The sequence below is a fragment of the Capricornis sumatraensis genome, chromosome 1, assembly GCF_032405125.1.
Source record: "Capricornis sumatraensis isolate serow.1 chromosome 1, serow.2, whole genome shotgun sequence".
Lineage (NCBI taxonomy): Eukaryota > Metazoa > Chordata > Mammalia > Artiodactyla > Bovidae > Capricornis > Capricornis sumatraensis.
In genome coordinates, this window is record NC_091069.1 from 2724916 (window position 1) to 2739168 (window position 14253).

General features: G+C 59.6%; 3 protein-coding genes, 1 long non-coding RNA gene and 5 other non-coding genes across 10 annotated transcripts; 2 read left to right on the forward strand and 7 right to left on the reverse strand.

Annotated features, from left to right (window-relative positions):
- The first annotated feature begins 463 nt into the window (after window positions 1–463).
- On the forward strand, window positions 464–3002 carry SURF1 (SURF1 cytochrome c oxidase assembly factor). Its single transcript, XM_068988082.1, has 7 exons — window positions 464–503; window positions 584–666; window positions 1300–1491; window positions 2204–2276; window positions 2355–2517; window positions 2659–2740; window positions 2844–3002. Exons 3-7 carry the CDS (start codon window positions 1304–1306, stop codon window positions 2911–2913), a joined length of 576 nt encoding a protein of 191 aa, XP_068844183.1. The 5' UTR covers window positions 464–503; window positions 584–666; window positions 1300–1303; the 3' UTR covers window positions 2914–3002.
- Window positions 3003–3290: 288 nt separating this feature from the next.
- RPL7A (ribosomal protein L7a) lies at window positions 3291–6128 on the reverse strand. Its single transcript, XM_068988080.1, has 7 exons — window positions 5804–6128; window positions 5122–5271; window positions 4696–4836; window positions 4420–4499; window positions 3971–4101; window positions 3618–3687; window positions 3291–3436 (listed from the first exon to the last, which is right to left on the reverse strand). The coding sequence occupies exons 1-7, from the start codon at window positions 6111–6113 to the stop codon at window positions 3332–3334; spliced, it is 987 nt and encodes a 328-aa protein (XP_068844181.1). The 5' UTR covers window positions 6114–6128; the 3' UTR covers window positions 3291–3331.
- LOC138093735 (small nucleolar RNA SNORD36) lies at window positions 3784–3848 on the reverse strand. The gene has a single exon (XR_011146140.1). It is a non-coding gene; the product is annotated as a small nucleolar RNA SNORD36 (small nucleolar RNA).
- LOC138093725 (small nucleolar RNA SNORD36) lies at window positions 4173–4245 on the reverse strand. The gene has a single exon (XR_011146138.1). It is a non-coding gene; the product is annotated as a small nucleolar RNA SNORD36 (small nucleolar RNA).
- On the reverse strand, window positions 4575–4649 carry LOC138093730 (small nucleolar RNA SNORD36). The gene has a single exon (XR_011146139.1). It is a non-coding gene; the product is annotated as a small nucleolar RNA SNORD36 (small nucleolar RNA).
- On the reverse strand, window positions 5350–5420 carry LOC138093752 (small nucleolar RNA SNORD24). Its single transcript, XR_011146145.1, has one exon. It is a non-coding gene; the product is annotated as a small nucleolar RNA SNORD24 (small nucleolar RNA).
- On the reverse strand, window positions 6109–6183 carry LOC138093748 (small nucleolar RNA SNORD24). Its single transcript, XR_011146144.1, has one exon. It is a non-coding gene; the product is annotated as a small nucleolar RNA SNORD24 (small nucleolar RNA).
- A 607-nt stretch (window positions 6184–6790) lies between these two features.
- MED22 (mediator complex subunit 22) lies at window positions 6791–13199 on the forward strand. Of its 2 annotated transcripts, XM_068976791.1 has the most exons (5): window positions 6791–6843; window positions 7331–7474; window positions 9052–9132; window positions 9924–10132; window positions 12562–13199. In XM_068976791.1, exons 2-5 carry the CDS (start codon window positions 7352–7354, stop codon window positions 12752–12754), a joined length of 606 nt encoding a protein of 201 aa, XP_068832892.1. In that variant the 5' UTR covers window positions 6791–6843; window positions 7331–7351; the 3' UTR covers window positions 12755–13199. The 2 variants fall into 2 exon arrangements, with proteins under 2 accessions (XP_068832892.1, XP_068832975.1); XM_068976874.1 differs by having other exon boundaries at window positions 9924–12682.
- On the reverse strand, window positions 8782–14103 carry LOC138083220 (uncharacterized). Its single transcript, XR_011145169.1, has 3 exons — window positions 13736–14103; window positions 10815–11079; window positions 8782–10040 (listed from the first exon to the last, which is right to left on the reverse strand). It is a non-coding gene; the product is annotated as an uncharacterized lncRNA (long non-coding RNA).
- Window positions 14104–14253: the final 150 nt, after the last annotated feature.

Genomic DNA, 14253 nt, shown 5'->3' on the forward strand with positions numbered 1-14253 from the left:
CAGAGCATGGGCAAGTCCTTGCGTCTAAGTGACAGGATATGTCTCAGCATGTTCTTGCAGGAAAGCCATGAGGTGGTTCCATGAGTTACCCAGGGTCATGGTGGGTGGCAGAGCCAGGCCCTAATCGCTGGATCTCATTCAGTCGGTGACTGTCTGCTGAGTGGGTGTCCTGCGCCGGGCGCTGGGTTAGGAGCTGGGCTAGGAGCTGGGCTGGACGCAGCTGCTGGTTGGTTGCAACTGCCCATGCTGGCCTGGCCCTCCTCCTGTTCCACGTTCTCTCAGGCAGTCAGGGCAACTTTGAGGAGCTGGCTGCTCCAGTTCTTTGTTCAAGGGCTTCCGGCCCCATGCCCGTGCTGTGACATCTCCTAGGGTTGGCCTGGAGGCCCCGCAGGTGTGGCAGCTCTTCAGCCGAAGCAACTGCCACAAAAACCGAAGATGAGGGCTTCCTCCGCTGGTTTCTGCTTCTCATTCCTGTGACTGCCTTTGGCCTGGGGACGTGGCAGGTAAAGGCTGACGTGGCTCTCCTGGCCCTGAGCCCTTGACCGTGCTGCCGCTCACTTGGGCTTACGCTCTGTGCCCACAGGTCCAGCGTCGGAAGTGGAAGCTACAGCTGATCGCAGAGCTGGAGTCCAGAGTTACGGCCGAGCCCATCCCGCTGCCCGCAGAGTGAGTTTGTGCGGCTGGGCTGGGCTGGGCTGGGCTTGCTCAAGGTCAGCAGCGGGGCCTGGCTGCGGCTTGCCTTCCTGACTCATCAGTGGTCCTGCTAGGCTTCTTGCTGACACACACGTGTAGAAAGGCTTCTGGGCTTCACCTGTTTCCAGGCCTGGTGCACTGAGGGCTTCCGCAGTGCCGACGGCCTTCCGTAGCAGGAGTTCTTAGGTGGCGGGAATGCAGACGTCTGTCGCGTCTGGACATGAGTGGTGTTATGAAAATGTGCCTAGTGATTCTCCTGGCTTCTTTCCCTCCTTTAAAAGCACTCCCCAAGGACAGCTGTCATCATGACGCTTCCCATTCAAGGCAGCAGACGGTGGGTCGTATTTGCCTTGCAGATGGTCGCTTTGGCCCCTGTGTTTTACTGAGTTCAAACAGGCGTCCACAGCTTTAAGCTTTTCTTGAAAACGAGGGCCTTTTGGCAGCAGATCCTCGTTCCCATGTGGCTTCCAAGGACTCAGCCCCGCTTAGAGGGCACAGCATGCAGCCCCCACGGTGCTTGTGCATCACCTTCTGCTCCGGCCACGGTGGGCGTCGTGGTCTGCAGACCCTCAAGTGGGTCTCGGCTCTCCTTCTCCCACCCCATAGCCCAATGGAACTGAAGAACCTGGAGTACAGGCCCGTGAAGGTCAGGGGGCACTTTGACCACTCCAAAGAGCTGTACATGATGCCGCGGACGATGGTGGACCCTGCCCGGGAGGCCCGGGAAGCGGGCCGGCTCTCGTCAGCGGCCGAGAGCGGAGCCTACGTGGTCACTCCCTTCTACTGCACTGAGCTGGGGTGAGTGGCGTGTCAGGGGAGGGGTGCTGAGTGGCCTGGCATAGGTACTGGTTCCCACGTTCCTCCTCAGCCCCCAACCCCGGGGAATCCAAGCTACCCAGACAGCTCAACTCCTTGGAGAGTTTGAAATGTCATCCTGGTTGTCATTAAGACAACTAATTACTGAACTTCATCGGCGTTGTCAAGCTCCAAAGGGCAAGGAAAATTAAACCGGCCTCTTTGGAGAAAACCGTTTAGTGGCTGACACATTTAGTGATTATGGGGCGATGGGAGGGGCCAGCAGAGGAGCCCCAGCCTCGCATGGAGGGTTTTGGGTCAGGGGAGCCTTCCCAGGAGTGTTTGAGTAGGAAATGGTATGTACTCAGCACCACCCTCGCAGCACCACTTCACCCCCAGCCCCTGACCAATATCCAAAGCCAAAGCATCAGCCTAGGAAGGGAAGCCCAGGGCCAGCCTTCACCTTCTGGTTTCAGGTGCAGGATGGGCCCTGGTGCGGCGGCTAGGACAGGACAGGGAACTGAAGGCAGGAGTTGAAGGGAGAGGCGGCAGCAGGCGAAACAGCAGAGGTTGGCGGTGGGGAGGGCGTGACCCCCCCCCCACCAGCTTGCTCTGCTTCAGTCTTCCCCTGGGGCACCCAGTGGACTGCTTGCTAGTCATCACTTGCATTCAGAACCTCTTCCCTGCCTGAAACAGCGTGTTCTTAATACTCTAGATTCACCATTCTGGTAAACAGAGGGTTTGTACCCAGGAGGAAGGTGAATCCGGACACACGGCAAAAAGGCCAGGTGAGGGGGCTAGACTGTCCTCCCTGGGAGGAGCCGTCCCAGCTCTGCAGAGACGGCATCTCTCACCCTCCCTCACAGGTTGAGGGAGAAGTCGACCTGGTGGGGATGGTGAGGCTCACAGAGACCAGGAAGCCTTTTGTCCCCGAGAATAACCCGGAGCGGAACCACTGGCATTACCGGGACCTGGAGGCCATGGCCAGGCTCACAGGCGCAGAGCCCATCTTCATCGACGCGGACTTCAGTATGTCATGGCCAGCACACCCCAACACCTCCCTCCTCCCCTCCTGTCCTCCACACCCCGGCGTGTATCAGTGGCAGGAGTGTGCCCACCTTGGCTGAGTGCCCCACAGCCACCGTGAGGACACCTTCCATGTTCCTGCAGAGAGCACAGTCCCTGGAGGGCCCGTCGGAGGGCAGACCAGAGTCACCCTGCGCAACGAGCACCTGCAGTACGTCATCACCTGGTGAGCCGGGCCTGGCCTCGCCCACACTCCCCCCCACCCCACCAGCCCCTGGCAGCGTGCCCACCCCCCAGGCCTGACAGCGCGCTCTGCTTTTCAACCCAAGGTACGGACTCTGTGCGGCCACATCGTACCTCTGGTGCAAGAAGTTCCTAAGTCGGACTCCTGGTGTGTGAGGAGGTTAGCAGAAGTCAGCCTGTCCCTGAACAACTGAAGCCACTTAGAGAGATTTGGTTTTATGCTGATCATGTGCCCTTGTATTAATAAATCTCTACACCACACGAAGTGCCGTTCTTTCCGCCCAAACTCCAATGCACCACCTAGGACAGCCTTTTGAGAAACTGGAGACGTGCACACACAGGGCTTCCATGTGGCAGCAGTGAGGCCCTGCAACAGCCCACACACAGCTGGCGTAGCCCCTGCTCGCCACACACGGGAGGGCAAAGAGCCTGCGCAGAAGTGAAAACAAAACCGGACACACAGCTGATGAAGGTGTTGTCGCCACCCCCAAACTCTCACTCCAAAACGCCTGACACCAGCTGGACAAGAATCTTCTTTATTACTTTTATGTACAGAAAACTCAACAGTGCACACTCAGCCCAGCTTGGTGGCCAGCTCTTTGGCCTTCGCCTTTTCCAGCTTGGCGATGCGAGCCACTGACTTTGGCCCCAGGACATTGCCTCCCCAGTGACGACGGATCTGTGGGAGAAGAGGCAGTCAGCCTGCTGTTCATTTCCTGAGGCTTTCAAACCACGCTAGTGCATGCAGTTCTATTTCCCTGTTCCCAGCTGACTGGTGTATACGACTGCTCAGACAAGAGCAGCCAGTCTGACTAAAGGCTTCACTCAGAGCCAGTATCTGGAGTGAACACGCTTCTTACCTCGTCGTATCTGTCATTGTAATTGGTCCTGATGGCCTCCACCAGCTTCGCCAGAGCACTCTTGTCCTCCCTGACAAAGCAGAGGGAAGTTCAGGTCACTGGCCTGTGAAGTTAGCCCCCTCCCTCAAAGCAGACAGGATGTCAGTTTAGACCCAACACAAGCCTCTTGCCTCAGATACAACATGACCACATGGCTTCTTCAGGTGAAGAAATTCATAACCATCACTGGCAAAGATTCAGAAAATGCTCTTTTTAAAGCCTGGTCTTTAAGGTAAGATCCTGACAAACCGTGGGAACCTGGGGTGGGGCAGGGCGGCCCCCAGTGCCGGGAACACCGGCTCCGCTGCACTTACGAGTTGACCTGCGTGAAGGCCACGGTGGTGCACGTCTTCCTGTGGACCAGGCGCCCCAGCCGGGCCTTGCCCTTGATGATGCAGTAGGGGACCCCCATCTTGCGGCACAGGGCGGGCAGGAAGACCACGAGCTGGAAGACAGCGTTAGCGCTAGCGCCATCTGAAGCTAAAGCAGTAATATAAAAAGGCTAGCGTGGTAGCCATCGCTCAGAGTTAAAAAGCTCATGTGTTTGCACTTCAAGGTTTAATTCAGTAAGAAATTCACATCATCGCAAAAGCCAGGAACTGCACCCCTTGTCAGGACTTCCTTATATGAAAAGCTGACCGTCCGTGTCATTCCACCAGAGCCTGTCAGGCCCAGCATCTAGCTTGGCGCTGTCTTCCTGGTACAGACAAGCACCCACCAATCTAAGCCCAGCAGTTGGCACAGGAGAAGCAGCCACACACACCTCGATGGGATCCACGTCGTGAGCCATCACCACCAGCTGCGCCTTCTTGTTCTCCACCAGGGTGGTGACCGTGTTGACCCCTAGAACACACAGCCAGTTTGCATGAGGGCGGGTGGGGCTACTGTTCCCAAAAGCAGTTCCACTGCAGCCTGGCTGTGACTCAGGGTTAAAAAGCTCGGATTTTACTCTCCACAGTGATTCCAGGAGAAGAAATTCATGCATCATTGCCAACAGCCTGCCCCACAACTCACCCTCTTCAAGGAGAGGTCCACTCACCTGCTCGGAGGACAGGCGGCCTCTTGGTGGGGACATCACCTTTGCCGGCAGCCTTCTTCTCGGCTCGGGCCAGCAGCCTCTGCTTCTTCTCCTGCTTCGTCTCTGGTCTGTACTTGTGGGCCAGCTTAAGCAGCTGAGTAGCTGACAAAAAAAAAGACCACCGTTCAAATTTGAAGTTGCAGTATTTGTCACTTAACATAACAAATGCTCGATCACCATCCTGAGTACAACCAGAGTCCAAGAGATCTCAGACCCAGTTCATTATCCCATCAGTATATCATGCTGTGGAACGAAACGAGGAAAACCAGCCTATTAAAAATACCCACTACCCCTTCAAAAGCCTGAGTTCTAGCAGGGCCAAAAAAGGGTGTCAACCACGCCCAAGAAAGCCCTTCCCAACAGTGTTTTTAGGCCACAGAACCTCACCTGTCTGTCGGTCCAGGGCCTGGGTGAACTGGTTTATCGCAGGAGGCACTTTCAGCCGCTTATAGAGAATAGCCCTTTGCCGCTGCAGCCGGATGTAGCGGGGCCATTTGACAAAGCGGGTGAGGTCCCTCTTGGGCTGGATGTCCTGTCCTGTGAAGTAAAGAGTAACTAGGTGAGGCTCAAGCTCCTTGTCAAGTTCAGGTACAGAGACACACTCAAGGATGTAGGTGCATCAGCGATCTTGGTGGTTTAAAATGTCATCACCGTCTTCCAGGGAACAGACTCTTGCATCACTTGCACACAAACACCAGAGAACACAGGGAAGACTACAGCGCCACCTCTTGCTCAACAAGCAACCGAGGCGCAGTCCGCCCCATCACCTCTGCTCCGGGAACACCAGTTTCTTGATGGCCAGCACCCAGGCTCCACGGTAACCATGCTCGGGCTTACAGTGAGGCCACCGAAAAACGACCATCACTGTCCCCCACCCCCGGCTCAAAGCAAGAGATTAAGAGCCAAGCACAATTTAGTTAGAAAGTGGCAAAACGTGAGAATTCCAACCCACGTAAGCCTCGATTCCAACCCCAGTGAAATCTAGAATAAGCCACGACCTTCTGTTCAATTACTGTTTTTCTCTATCGAGGATTAGGTGAAAACACAACATCTCGCGTTTCTTACTCACCAATGCCAAAATTCTTGGGCCTCTTCTCGAACAGGGGGTTGACCACCTTCTTGGCCTCCTGCTTCTTCACCACGGCCGGGGCCGGGGCCACCTTCTTCCCCTTGGCCTTCTTTCCCTTCGGCTGGGCGAGAAGAAACACCAGCTTTCGCCGCCGCCTCTGCCGGTTTCTCTGCAGAGGGGCGGGTCCCAGGGGCCATAGCCCCCCGAAGACGAGTGCGGACGGCGGGCGACCCCGCCACCCCCGAGGGCAAGCCCGACCCCTCCCTGTGTCGGGCGCCGCGCGGGCCCGGAGGCCCCCCGGCTCGTACATCAGCGATCTTGGTGGTCAGGAGCGTCCTCACCATCGCTCAGATAGCAAATATTCATTCACATCATCTGCACGAGGCCGGCGGGCCCGCGATCCCGCGGCGCCACCCCTTCCCCGCGACGGGGACAGCCTCTTCGGGGACCGGCAGGCTCCAAACAGCAGAGGCAAGCGAAGACACCGCGCGGGCCAAGATCCCCTGAGCGGGCCCCCAAGAAATGGAGGGGACCCCCACCCCCGGGGCACCGGCGCGCTTCGGCCCCGTCCGTCCCCGAGCCCCGCACTGCGGCGCTGCCCGCCTCGGATCCTCATCCCCCTCTGCCAGGCGAAGTCGGGGAGTCTTATCCAGCCCCAAGGCCGATGAGCGAGGTCCTGCGGGGCGCCCCTCACTCTGGGCAGTGGAGGGACCCCCGCGCAGTCGCGCTCCGAGGAGGATGGCAGCGGATAGAGCTCAGACGGCAGAGCCAGCACCACAGGGAGAAACCAAACTCACCATCTTGAAAGGCTGGCGTAGAGAGAAAGGACGGGGTATTGTGGGTAATTTGTAGGCGTCCTCGGAGATCGCGAGAACTGGCGCCGGCGCGGGATTTCGGATTTAAAGAGAAAGAACTCCCTTTTCCCCCTGCTCGGTCGGGGGCGGTGCCTAAAGCAGGAAGAGCCGTGGGAGGCCCGGGGCAGGGCCGCGGAGACTGACCCGCAGGGGCGCGCGCTTGTCCCCTACTCCGCCCCCAGCGAGGTACGCCGCTGAGGGAGCTGGGGCGTCGTGGCTCGGTCGGCGTCCTTCTGGTGGGGTTTACTCCCCCGCGAATTCGGTCGGGGGCCCTCGCCGGGCGGGAGCGCGCGCAGCCCGGAGGCACCTGGCGCGGGGCGAGAGGGCGGGCGGTCCCGGGACGGAGGAGCCCCGACGCCTCGTGGGGCGGCCCTCCAGGGGCCGCGGCGTGGAGACGGGGGCGGCAGAGTCGGGGTAGGACCCGAGCGGCTCTTCGGGCCCGCGCGGGCCGACGGGGACGTGCGTGAGCCTGGCCTCCGAGAGGGCTGCGCCGGCGCCGGCTGGGTAGTTGTCGGGGTCCTGCCGAGGGGGCGCGAACCAGAGGAGAGCCCGTAGCGCGTGTTTGGCGGAAAGGGCACCTCCGGAGAGTCTGCCCGAGGGTCCTACCCAGGCTGGTGCCTGCAGCGAGGAGAGAAGCCGGAGCTGGCCTGCTCACACCCAGACTCGGTTCCAGGTGCCCCCCTCAGGCCCCGCCATGGCCCAGCAGAGAGCCCTGCCGCAGAGCAAGGAGACGCTGCTGCAGTCTTACAACAAGCGGCTTAAGGACGACGTCAAGTCCATTATGGACAACTTCACCGAGATCATCAAGACCGCCAAGGTGGGTGGGGGCCGCCGGTCTCCGGCTCCCTTGGAGACCAATACGGTGGTGAGCAGAGCTGAATCGGGGCGTCCGCTTTCAACCTCCCAGCCAGGTGGTGGCCATAGTGCAGTGAGCCCATAGGCAGGGCCCTCGTGCCCATGGGGAGAACGTTTGGGAGGGCCTGGGATGGGGGGGGGGGGGGCGGTGACCGCAGCAGACAGGTAAGTCAGCCGGCTAATTACAGGCCCTGGGGAGGCATCTGTAGGGGACTGCAGTCAGTGCCAGGACCCGGCATCACTTACTGGCAGCAAGGGGTTGGATGACGTCCTCACTTCTCCGTGCCTCGGTGTCCCCTGCAGCATGGCAGCCTTGTACTGGTGGATGAGTTATCCACGTAAAGCGGTCACTGTGGGGACTGTCGTGAGTGCATGTGGTTGCCGAAAACAGCTGGGGAAAGCCCCTCATGTGGGCAGAGAGAGGGTCGGCGGCTGGTTCTGGGCAGGCAAGCCCGCTGACTGGAGTGGGCTGGAATTCTGCATGACTGTTCCAGTCCTGGAACTCGTTTGAGCCTTAATAGTGTCGGTTGGGTTCCCTGGTGACTCAGAGGTTAAAGCGACTGCCTGCATTGTGGGAGACCTGGGTCTGATCCCTAGGTAGGAAGATCCCCTGGAGAAGGAAATGGCAATCCACTCCAGTATTCTTGCCTGGAGAATCCCATGGATGGAGGAGCCTGGTGGGCTACAGTCCCTGGGGTTGCAAAGAGTTGGACATGACTGAGTGACTTAACTTTCACTAACTTTCAGTGTCAGGCTGAGCTGTGAGGGCCCTCTGTGTGCCGTCCCGTTTAATCGTCACAAGAATGCTATAGGGCAGGTCATTGCTGTCCAGTTCCTTTTCAGAGGAGGGAACAGGGACTCAGAAGCTTTAGCATCCTGCCCCAAGTCAGGATATTCTGTGAATATCCAGCAGGGCTGGAATTGGGACCTGGGAAATCTGGGTCCCTACCATTTAGGGTGCCCTGACCCCTGCCCGCACCCTGGCCTGGTGGGTGGGTTGGGACAGCTAATAGCCTGGACCTTGGACAGAACAGGTGGGGCAGGACACCTGGCTTCTCCAGAGACCGTCTGAGACACGTGGAGTGCGCTCAGGTCTGTCCCGGCTTCAGGTCTGCCCACCAGGGAAGGTGGTCGAGGCTTCAGTGAGAGTTTCCTAAGACGATGGTCAGGTGCTTAACACAGTCCCTGGCACCCAGAAAGTGCTCAGTAAATGGTCACTTAAAAAAATACATTGTCCTTTTATTCATCCATTCAGCAGGTCACTGACTGCCCAAGCTAAAAAGATGGGGGCAACCCCTCCTTGCACCTGGCACAGCAGCCTTCGTACTTGGGCATCTGTTGGTCCTATGAGGGTGCCCGTTACCCCTTAGAATGGGGCGGGGGGTGCTGGTGCACGAAGCCGGAGGTCTGGGGGCGGCGCCTGGTGCAGAGAGCACGACGGGCCACAGGGCGTGGCGAGTGGGGGTGCACTGCCGTCGCCGCCGGGCACCTGTGGGCCAGGGCACCTGCCCACGCTGGACTTTCTCGTTTGCCCCGCAGATTGAGGACGAGACGCAGGTGTCAAGGGCCACTCAGGGCGAGCAGGACAACTACGAAATGCACGTGAGAGCCGCCAACATCGTGAGTCGCCAGGTGGAGGGGACAGTCTGGGCTCCAGAAGCCTGTGGTCCCTACTGGGGTTTCCGGGGGGCAGAGGGGCAAACCGCTTCTCAGGAGACTCCCTTCCAGGGGAGGGCTTTCCTCAGCAGCTGAGGGAGGGGCTGGCAGGTAGTGGGTACGGTCACGATGTCGAGTGCTGGGCAGGGGTTACAAAGAGGTCAGCCCTTCCTCTCTGAAGGTCCTCTGTAAGTGCAGGCTCTCTATAAACGAAGGTTCCTTGTAAGTGAAGGTTCTGTAAATGCAGGAAGCAAACGGCCAGACGAAACAGGACAGGCGTCTTGACCCCTTTCCATGCCACAGGATAAGCAAAGCCACCAAGCATTTCCACGGGTCCACACCCACGCTGGAAATGCATACCACAGGGTCCTAAACGGGTCCCCCCCAACTGGCAGGTATGCTGGTCCTGAGGAAGAATAGGGCAGGTTAAACGGATGGCAGCTTTGTCTGGGGTTTGAGGTTTTCAGAAGCAGGATACGTGATTGAATAAAGCGTGCAATTGGCCGTCACACCTGCAGGAGTGGCAGCCAGAGGCCCAACGGCACCTGCCTAGGCAGTGACTCACGTGCCTGCGGGGGCTGCCAGGGACCCCGCCGCCCCCTCCTCGCCTTCTCGTCCCTCACTTCTGACGACGACCCTGTGTGAGTGCCGTGGCCCCAGTTTGCAGAGGAGGCCACCACTGCCATTGCCTACCCAGCGTCAGGCACGGGGGGGCAGGCAGTCCCTCACCACGCCCCCAATCCCCGCGGCCGCAGGTCCGAGCTGGCGAGTCCCTGATGAAGCTGGTGTCTGACCTGAAGCAGTTCCTCATCCTCAACGACTTCCCGTCGGTGAACGAGGCCATCGACCAGCGCAACCAGCAGCTGCGAGCCCTGCAAGAGGAGAGTGACCGGAAGCTTATCGCGCTGCGGGACGAGGTCTCCATCGACCTGTACGAGCTGGAGGAGGAGTATTACTCGTCCAGGTACAAATAGGGCTGCACCCCGCGCACGGCGGACCTGCGGACCGGGGCCCGGCCAGCAGGCGTGCCAGGCCCCACCTAGCAGCCTTGTTTCCAAATCCTTCCTGGTCTCGGCAGCAGAACCCTTTGTCTGGGTTTCACAGCAGACGTCAGGGTCAGAGCGTCTGATCAACAGACAACTGATACTGCCTACTGGGGCCCAGGCATCAGAATGAAAATGAGAACCTCGAAGGTTGGGTGTGCCAGGCCAGCGTTTCTGTCTGGGAGGCCAGCTCTCCGAAATAACTGTCTAATCCAGATCTAAATAGCCCAGCCACATGGGGCCAGTGCTCTTGGCTACCCAGCCCCCATCCAGGACCCCAGTGCTTGCCCAGGGTTGTGATTGCCATGGGTGTCACTGAATACCCACTCTGTATGTGTGTGTCGGGGTGGGGGTTCCTGGGAAGGAGGAGGAGAAAATCCAAACAGAGCGTGGCCTTGAACGCCAGGCCTGGGCACTTATACCACTGAGTTCTCATTCAGTTCAGCGTCATTCAGACCACAGCCCTCCTGCACGCTGGGCCCATTACAGCAGCGGGCAAGGCCTGTGACACCAGCTCTCGTGGCCTGCTTAGAATCCTGAAACCCAAGGCAGTTTGAGCTGGAGGGGCCCCAGGAAGTCAGAATCCAGGTGTAATTTACTCACGGGGAAGCTGAGGCTGGAGAGGCCTCACACATCCGTCCTTGTTAGCTTGGAAAAATCAAGACTCAGTCCAGCAGACACCAGGTTGGCACCCCCTCGCCCTCGCTGGACAAATGTGTCTTCCTGTCATGGATTTTCATTGCCCCTTTCTGTCCGGTGGTGGCCAGGCTGGAGCCACAGATGCCCAGAGCCAGAGTGTCTGTGGGTTGAGGCTGGATTTCTCTGTGTGGGTTCCAGTGCCGCCCCTCACGGTCACTCACACCTTTACCTTCGTGGGAAAGGACAAACATCACTGCTCAGTTGGAGTGGTTTAAACTCTTCCAGAGGGTTCTGGGGCCATCTCTCATCTCTGATGTGTACTGGCTCAGCAGACACCTAGCAAATGCTTCCTACATACTAGCCTTCAGGGAGGGGTCCAGAGTGGTCCCTGGGGGGGTTTCAGACCCTGCTGGGGACGTTGCTCCTTATGTCCTTGTTTGCCCCCCTGTGGCCCCCATGGGCCAGGGCCATGGACTGAATGTCTGCAGGAGAGCAGCTTAGGCCTGCCTTTTGAGGCTGAGAGCAGTGGGGGCTGCAGGAGAATGCCTGAGAGCCAGGCTCCTCCTGTCCTGGCTTTGGGCCATCAGTCTGGCCCAGAGGGGTTTCTAGTCCAGCCTGGGGTCTTCGAGAGGCTGAGGCCCTCCGTCTGTAAATGCCTGTGGCGGCCGGGGCTCAGCTGAGTCAGGGCCAGCCGGTTGTGGGCCCCTCCCTGCTCGTCCCCTACACAGGCGGCGTGTCCCGCTGCACCTCCCCCCCCCAAGCCACCAGCGCTCAGCTCGTTCTCCACGTGCATCCCCGCTGCCCACACGCTCGCTTCTCCACTTTCTGCTCACGATTTGCTGTTTCTCTCCCTCTCGCCTTCCACTCTCCTCGAAACTCTGCTCTGTGTCCAGGATGGTTCTGAGGCTGGATGCTGGGGGCGGGAGCAAGGGAGGGCGCATGAGGCAGGATTTGGGAGGAAGCCAGTGAGACGTGTGGGGACGGGGCAGGCCCCACTCGCCCCCTGGATGCCTTCCGCGAGCCATGCTCTGTCCACGTGCATCCTTGCTGAGGCCAGCCATGCTGTCCCCGTATTAGACGAGAGCTGGTGCTTTCACTGTGGCGTGGCCGCAGATCGTCCCCGTGTTAGAGACAGGAGCCTGAGTTCAAGGCGCTGGCGTCCTGTTTGAAGTCACAGAGCTGGTGCAGGGCTGCAGGACAGAACGCCAGGGCCTCTGCTCCTAACCGCTACCCCATTCAGGCTGAGTCCCAGACCCAGAGAGGAGACAGCGTCTCTGTCCCCAGGGGCCTTGAGAAGCGCAGGGACTGTGGAGACCACTTCTACATGCTGGTTCCTGCAACTGGAGAATGGAGCGTGTGGTCAGGCTGGCAGCTCCCCGCTAGAGGAAGGCAGCTAGAGCCAGGACAGGAAGGGGTGGCAGGAGGGACACAAATGGGTCAGTAGAAGGGACCTGCTGAGGTCACACAGCCTGCCAGTGGCTGGTCCCAAAGGGGTCCCTGTGGAGCCCCTGGAGGGCCCAGAAGCAGGAGCAGCGCCCATGCCTCCCCCTCAGCCAAGCCTACTTGGTGGAGGGGCCCGCACACGGGGGAGGAGGGGGATGCAGGTCTGCGGTGTGGTCTGTGTTTCCTTAACTGCTTCTATCTTGCTTTCCTTCCCTGGCTTCATCTCTGCCTGCTCCTGTCTCTCCCTGGGTTTCTGGTGGTGGAAAAGCTCAAGTCTATGTGAAGCTAACGATCTGCCTCTGTGCGAAGCTTACTGGAGGCTGGACCAGGACACAGACTCCGCTGACTTCCTCTCAGCCCCTCTGCTCGCGTCCCCAGAGCCCAGTGCTGGCGGCCCCCTGCAGGCTGCAGCCCCTGCCCACTCCCACACTGGTGGCCCCGGCCCCACGGAACACACCTGAGCCTCCCAGAGCTCTGCCACCCTCCCCACTCCAGGGCCCCTAGGATCTTGGGAATGAGATCCAGTCCTCACCCCAGCCTCCGCTCCCTTCAGCCTGGTTCCCGCTTGGGGAGCCACTGTGGCTTCCTTGGGAACCTTATCAGCCCAGGGACAGCCCACCTAGGAGTGCTGGGGGGAAGGAGTGCCCCCTACCATTTTAGGATGGCCCATCCTTCCTATTTGCTACTTTCTGGGCTGGCCAGAAGGGAGTTTCCAGGAGAATTTGTCCCGTTGAGGACCTAGCAGCAGAGCAGGAGGATGCCCAGTGTTGGGAAACCTGACCTGTGCATACTGTTTACCATGGGGGAAGGGGGGAGGTGCTCAGAGTGGACAGTACTAGCCAAGGCCTGGCCTCCGTGCACAGCTCTGCCGACTACCTCACCCTGAGGCTCCTCTGCTAGCTGACTGCCCCTGCAGGGCTGTGGAGAAAGGGGGCTGCCCACTCTCACGGAAGTCAGGCAGGGTCCTTCCTAACGCTGCTGCTGCATACACTTGGTTATTTTTGTAATAAAAGACTGTTGAATAAAACCACCTCTGCCCTTTTGCATCGGTTGGTTCCTTTTCTTGCTTTTGGACCACTCAGTCTCCCAGTGGCTGTCGGGAAAGAGCCCTGGGCTCTGCCTAGTCAACCTGGGCCCTCGGGTCAGCTTTCGGGCCCCGGGGTGCTCTATCAGCATGGGGTTCATGGCTGAATTTCCACTGCCTGGAAAGAGCCGACTAGGACCTAGAAGGGCCTTGATGGTAGTACTTCGTGAATGTATGAGAAACTACCGTATCATGTGGCCCGGGCGCCTGAACCTCCGGCTGCCCCCAAGTCGGGGCTGTGGTTACCGGCATCTCAGGGAGGGAGGAGCTCCGTGGTCTCCGAGCTGGGGAGTGCAGTGAGAGGGGCAGGACTCAACCCAGGTGGAACACGAGGCCGCGTGCCCGGAGCCAGGCTCACCTGAGGGGGGCGGGGGCTGTTGCCCCAGAAGAGCCGGGACGTCAACCCTGCGCCCTGTCTCCTTCCCAGAGGGAGGTCAGCGTCCCAGTGTACGGAGGAAATGGCAGCCCGCGACCCGACACCTGCGATACTCGGAGTTTATCACTAGGCACCGAGGAGCCACACACTCGGCAGGGACACCGCCGCGTGTTTTCTTCATCTTTTTTTCTTTTCTCGCATCCCCGGGGCTTGGAACCTGCCTGGCGCGCAAGTCCTTTCCGGGCGAACGCGGTCTTGCCAGCTTCCCCTTGGGGGCCGAGCTCCAAACAGGCCTCAATTACTACAGGTCTATTCCAGTCACCCCGTAGGTTACCGGGCGCCCGGGGCGTACGGGCAGCCGCCTCTGCCCCACAATGCTTTGCGTCCCGCCCCACAGTGCTTTGCGTTTCCCGCCCCAAAGGCTTCTTCCGGCGGCATCGAGGCCCGGTTAATCGATCGCAGCGCGCCGGCGGCTCGGCGCTCGGCCAGCCGCGCCTGCG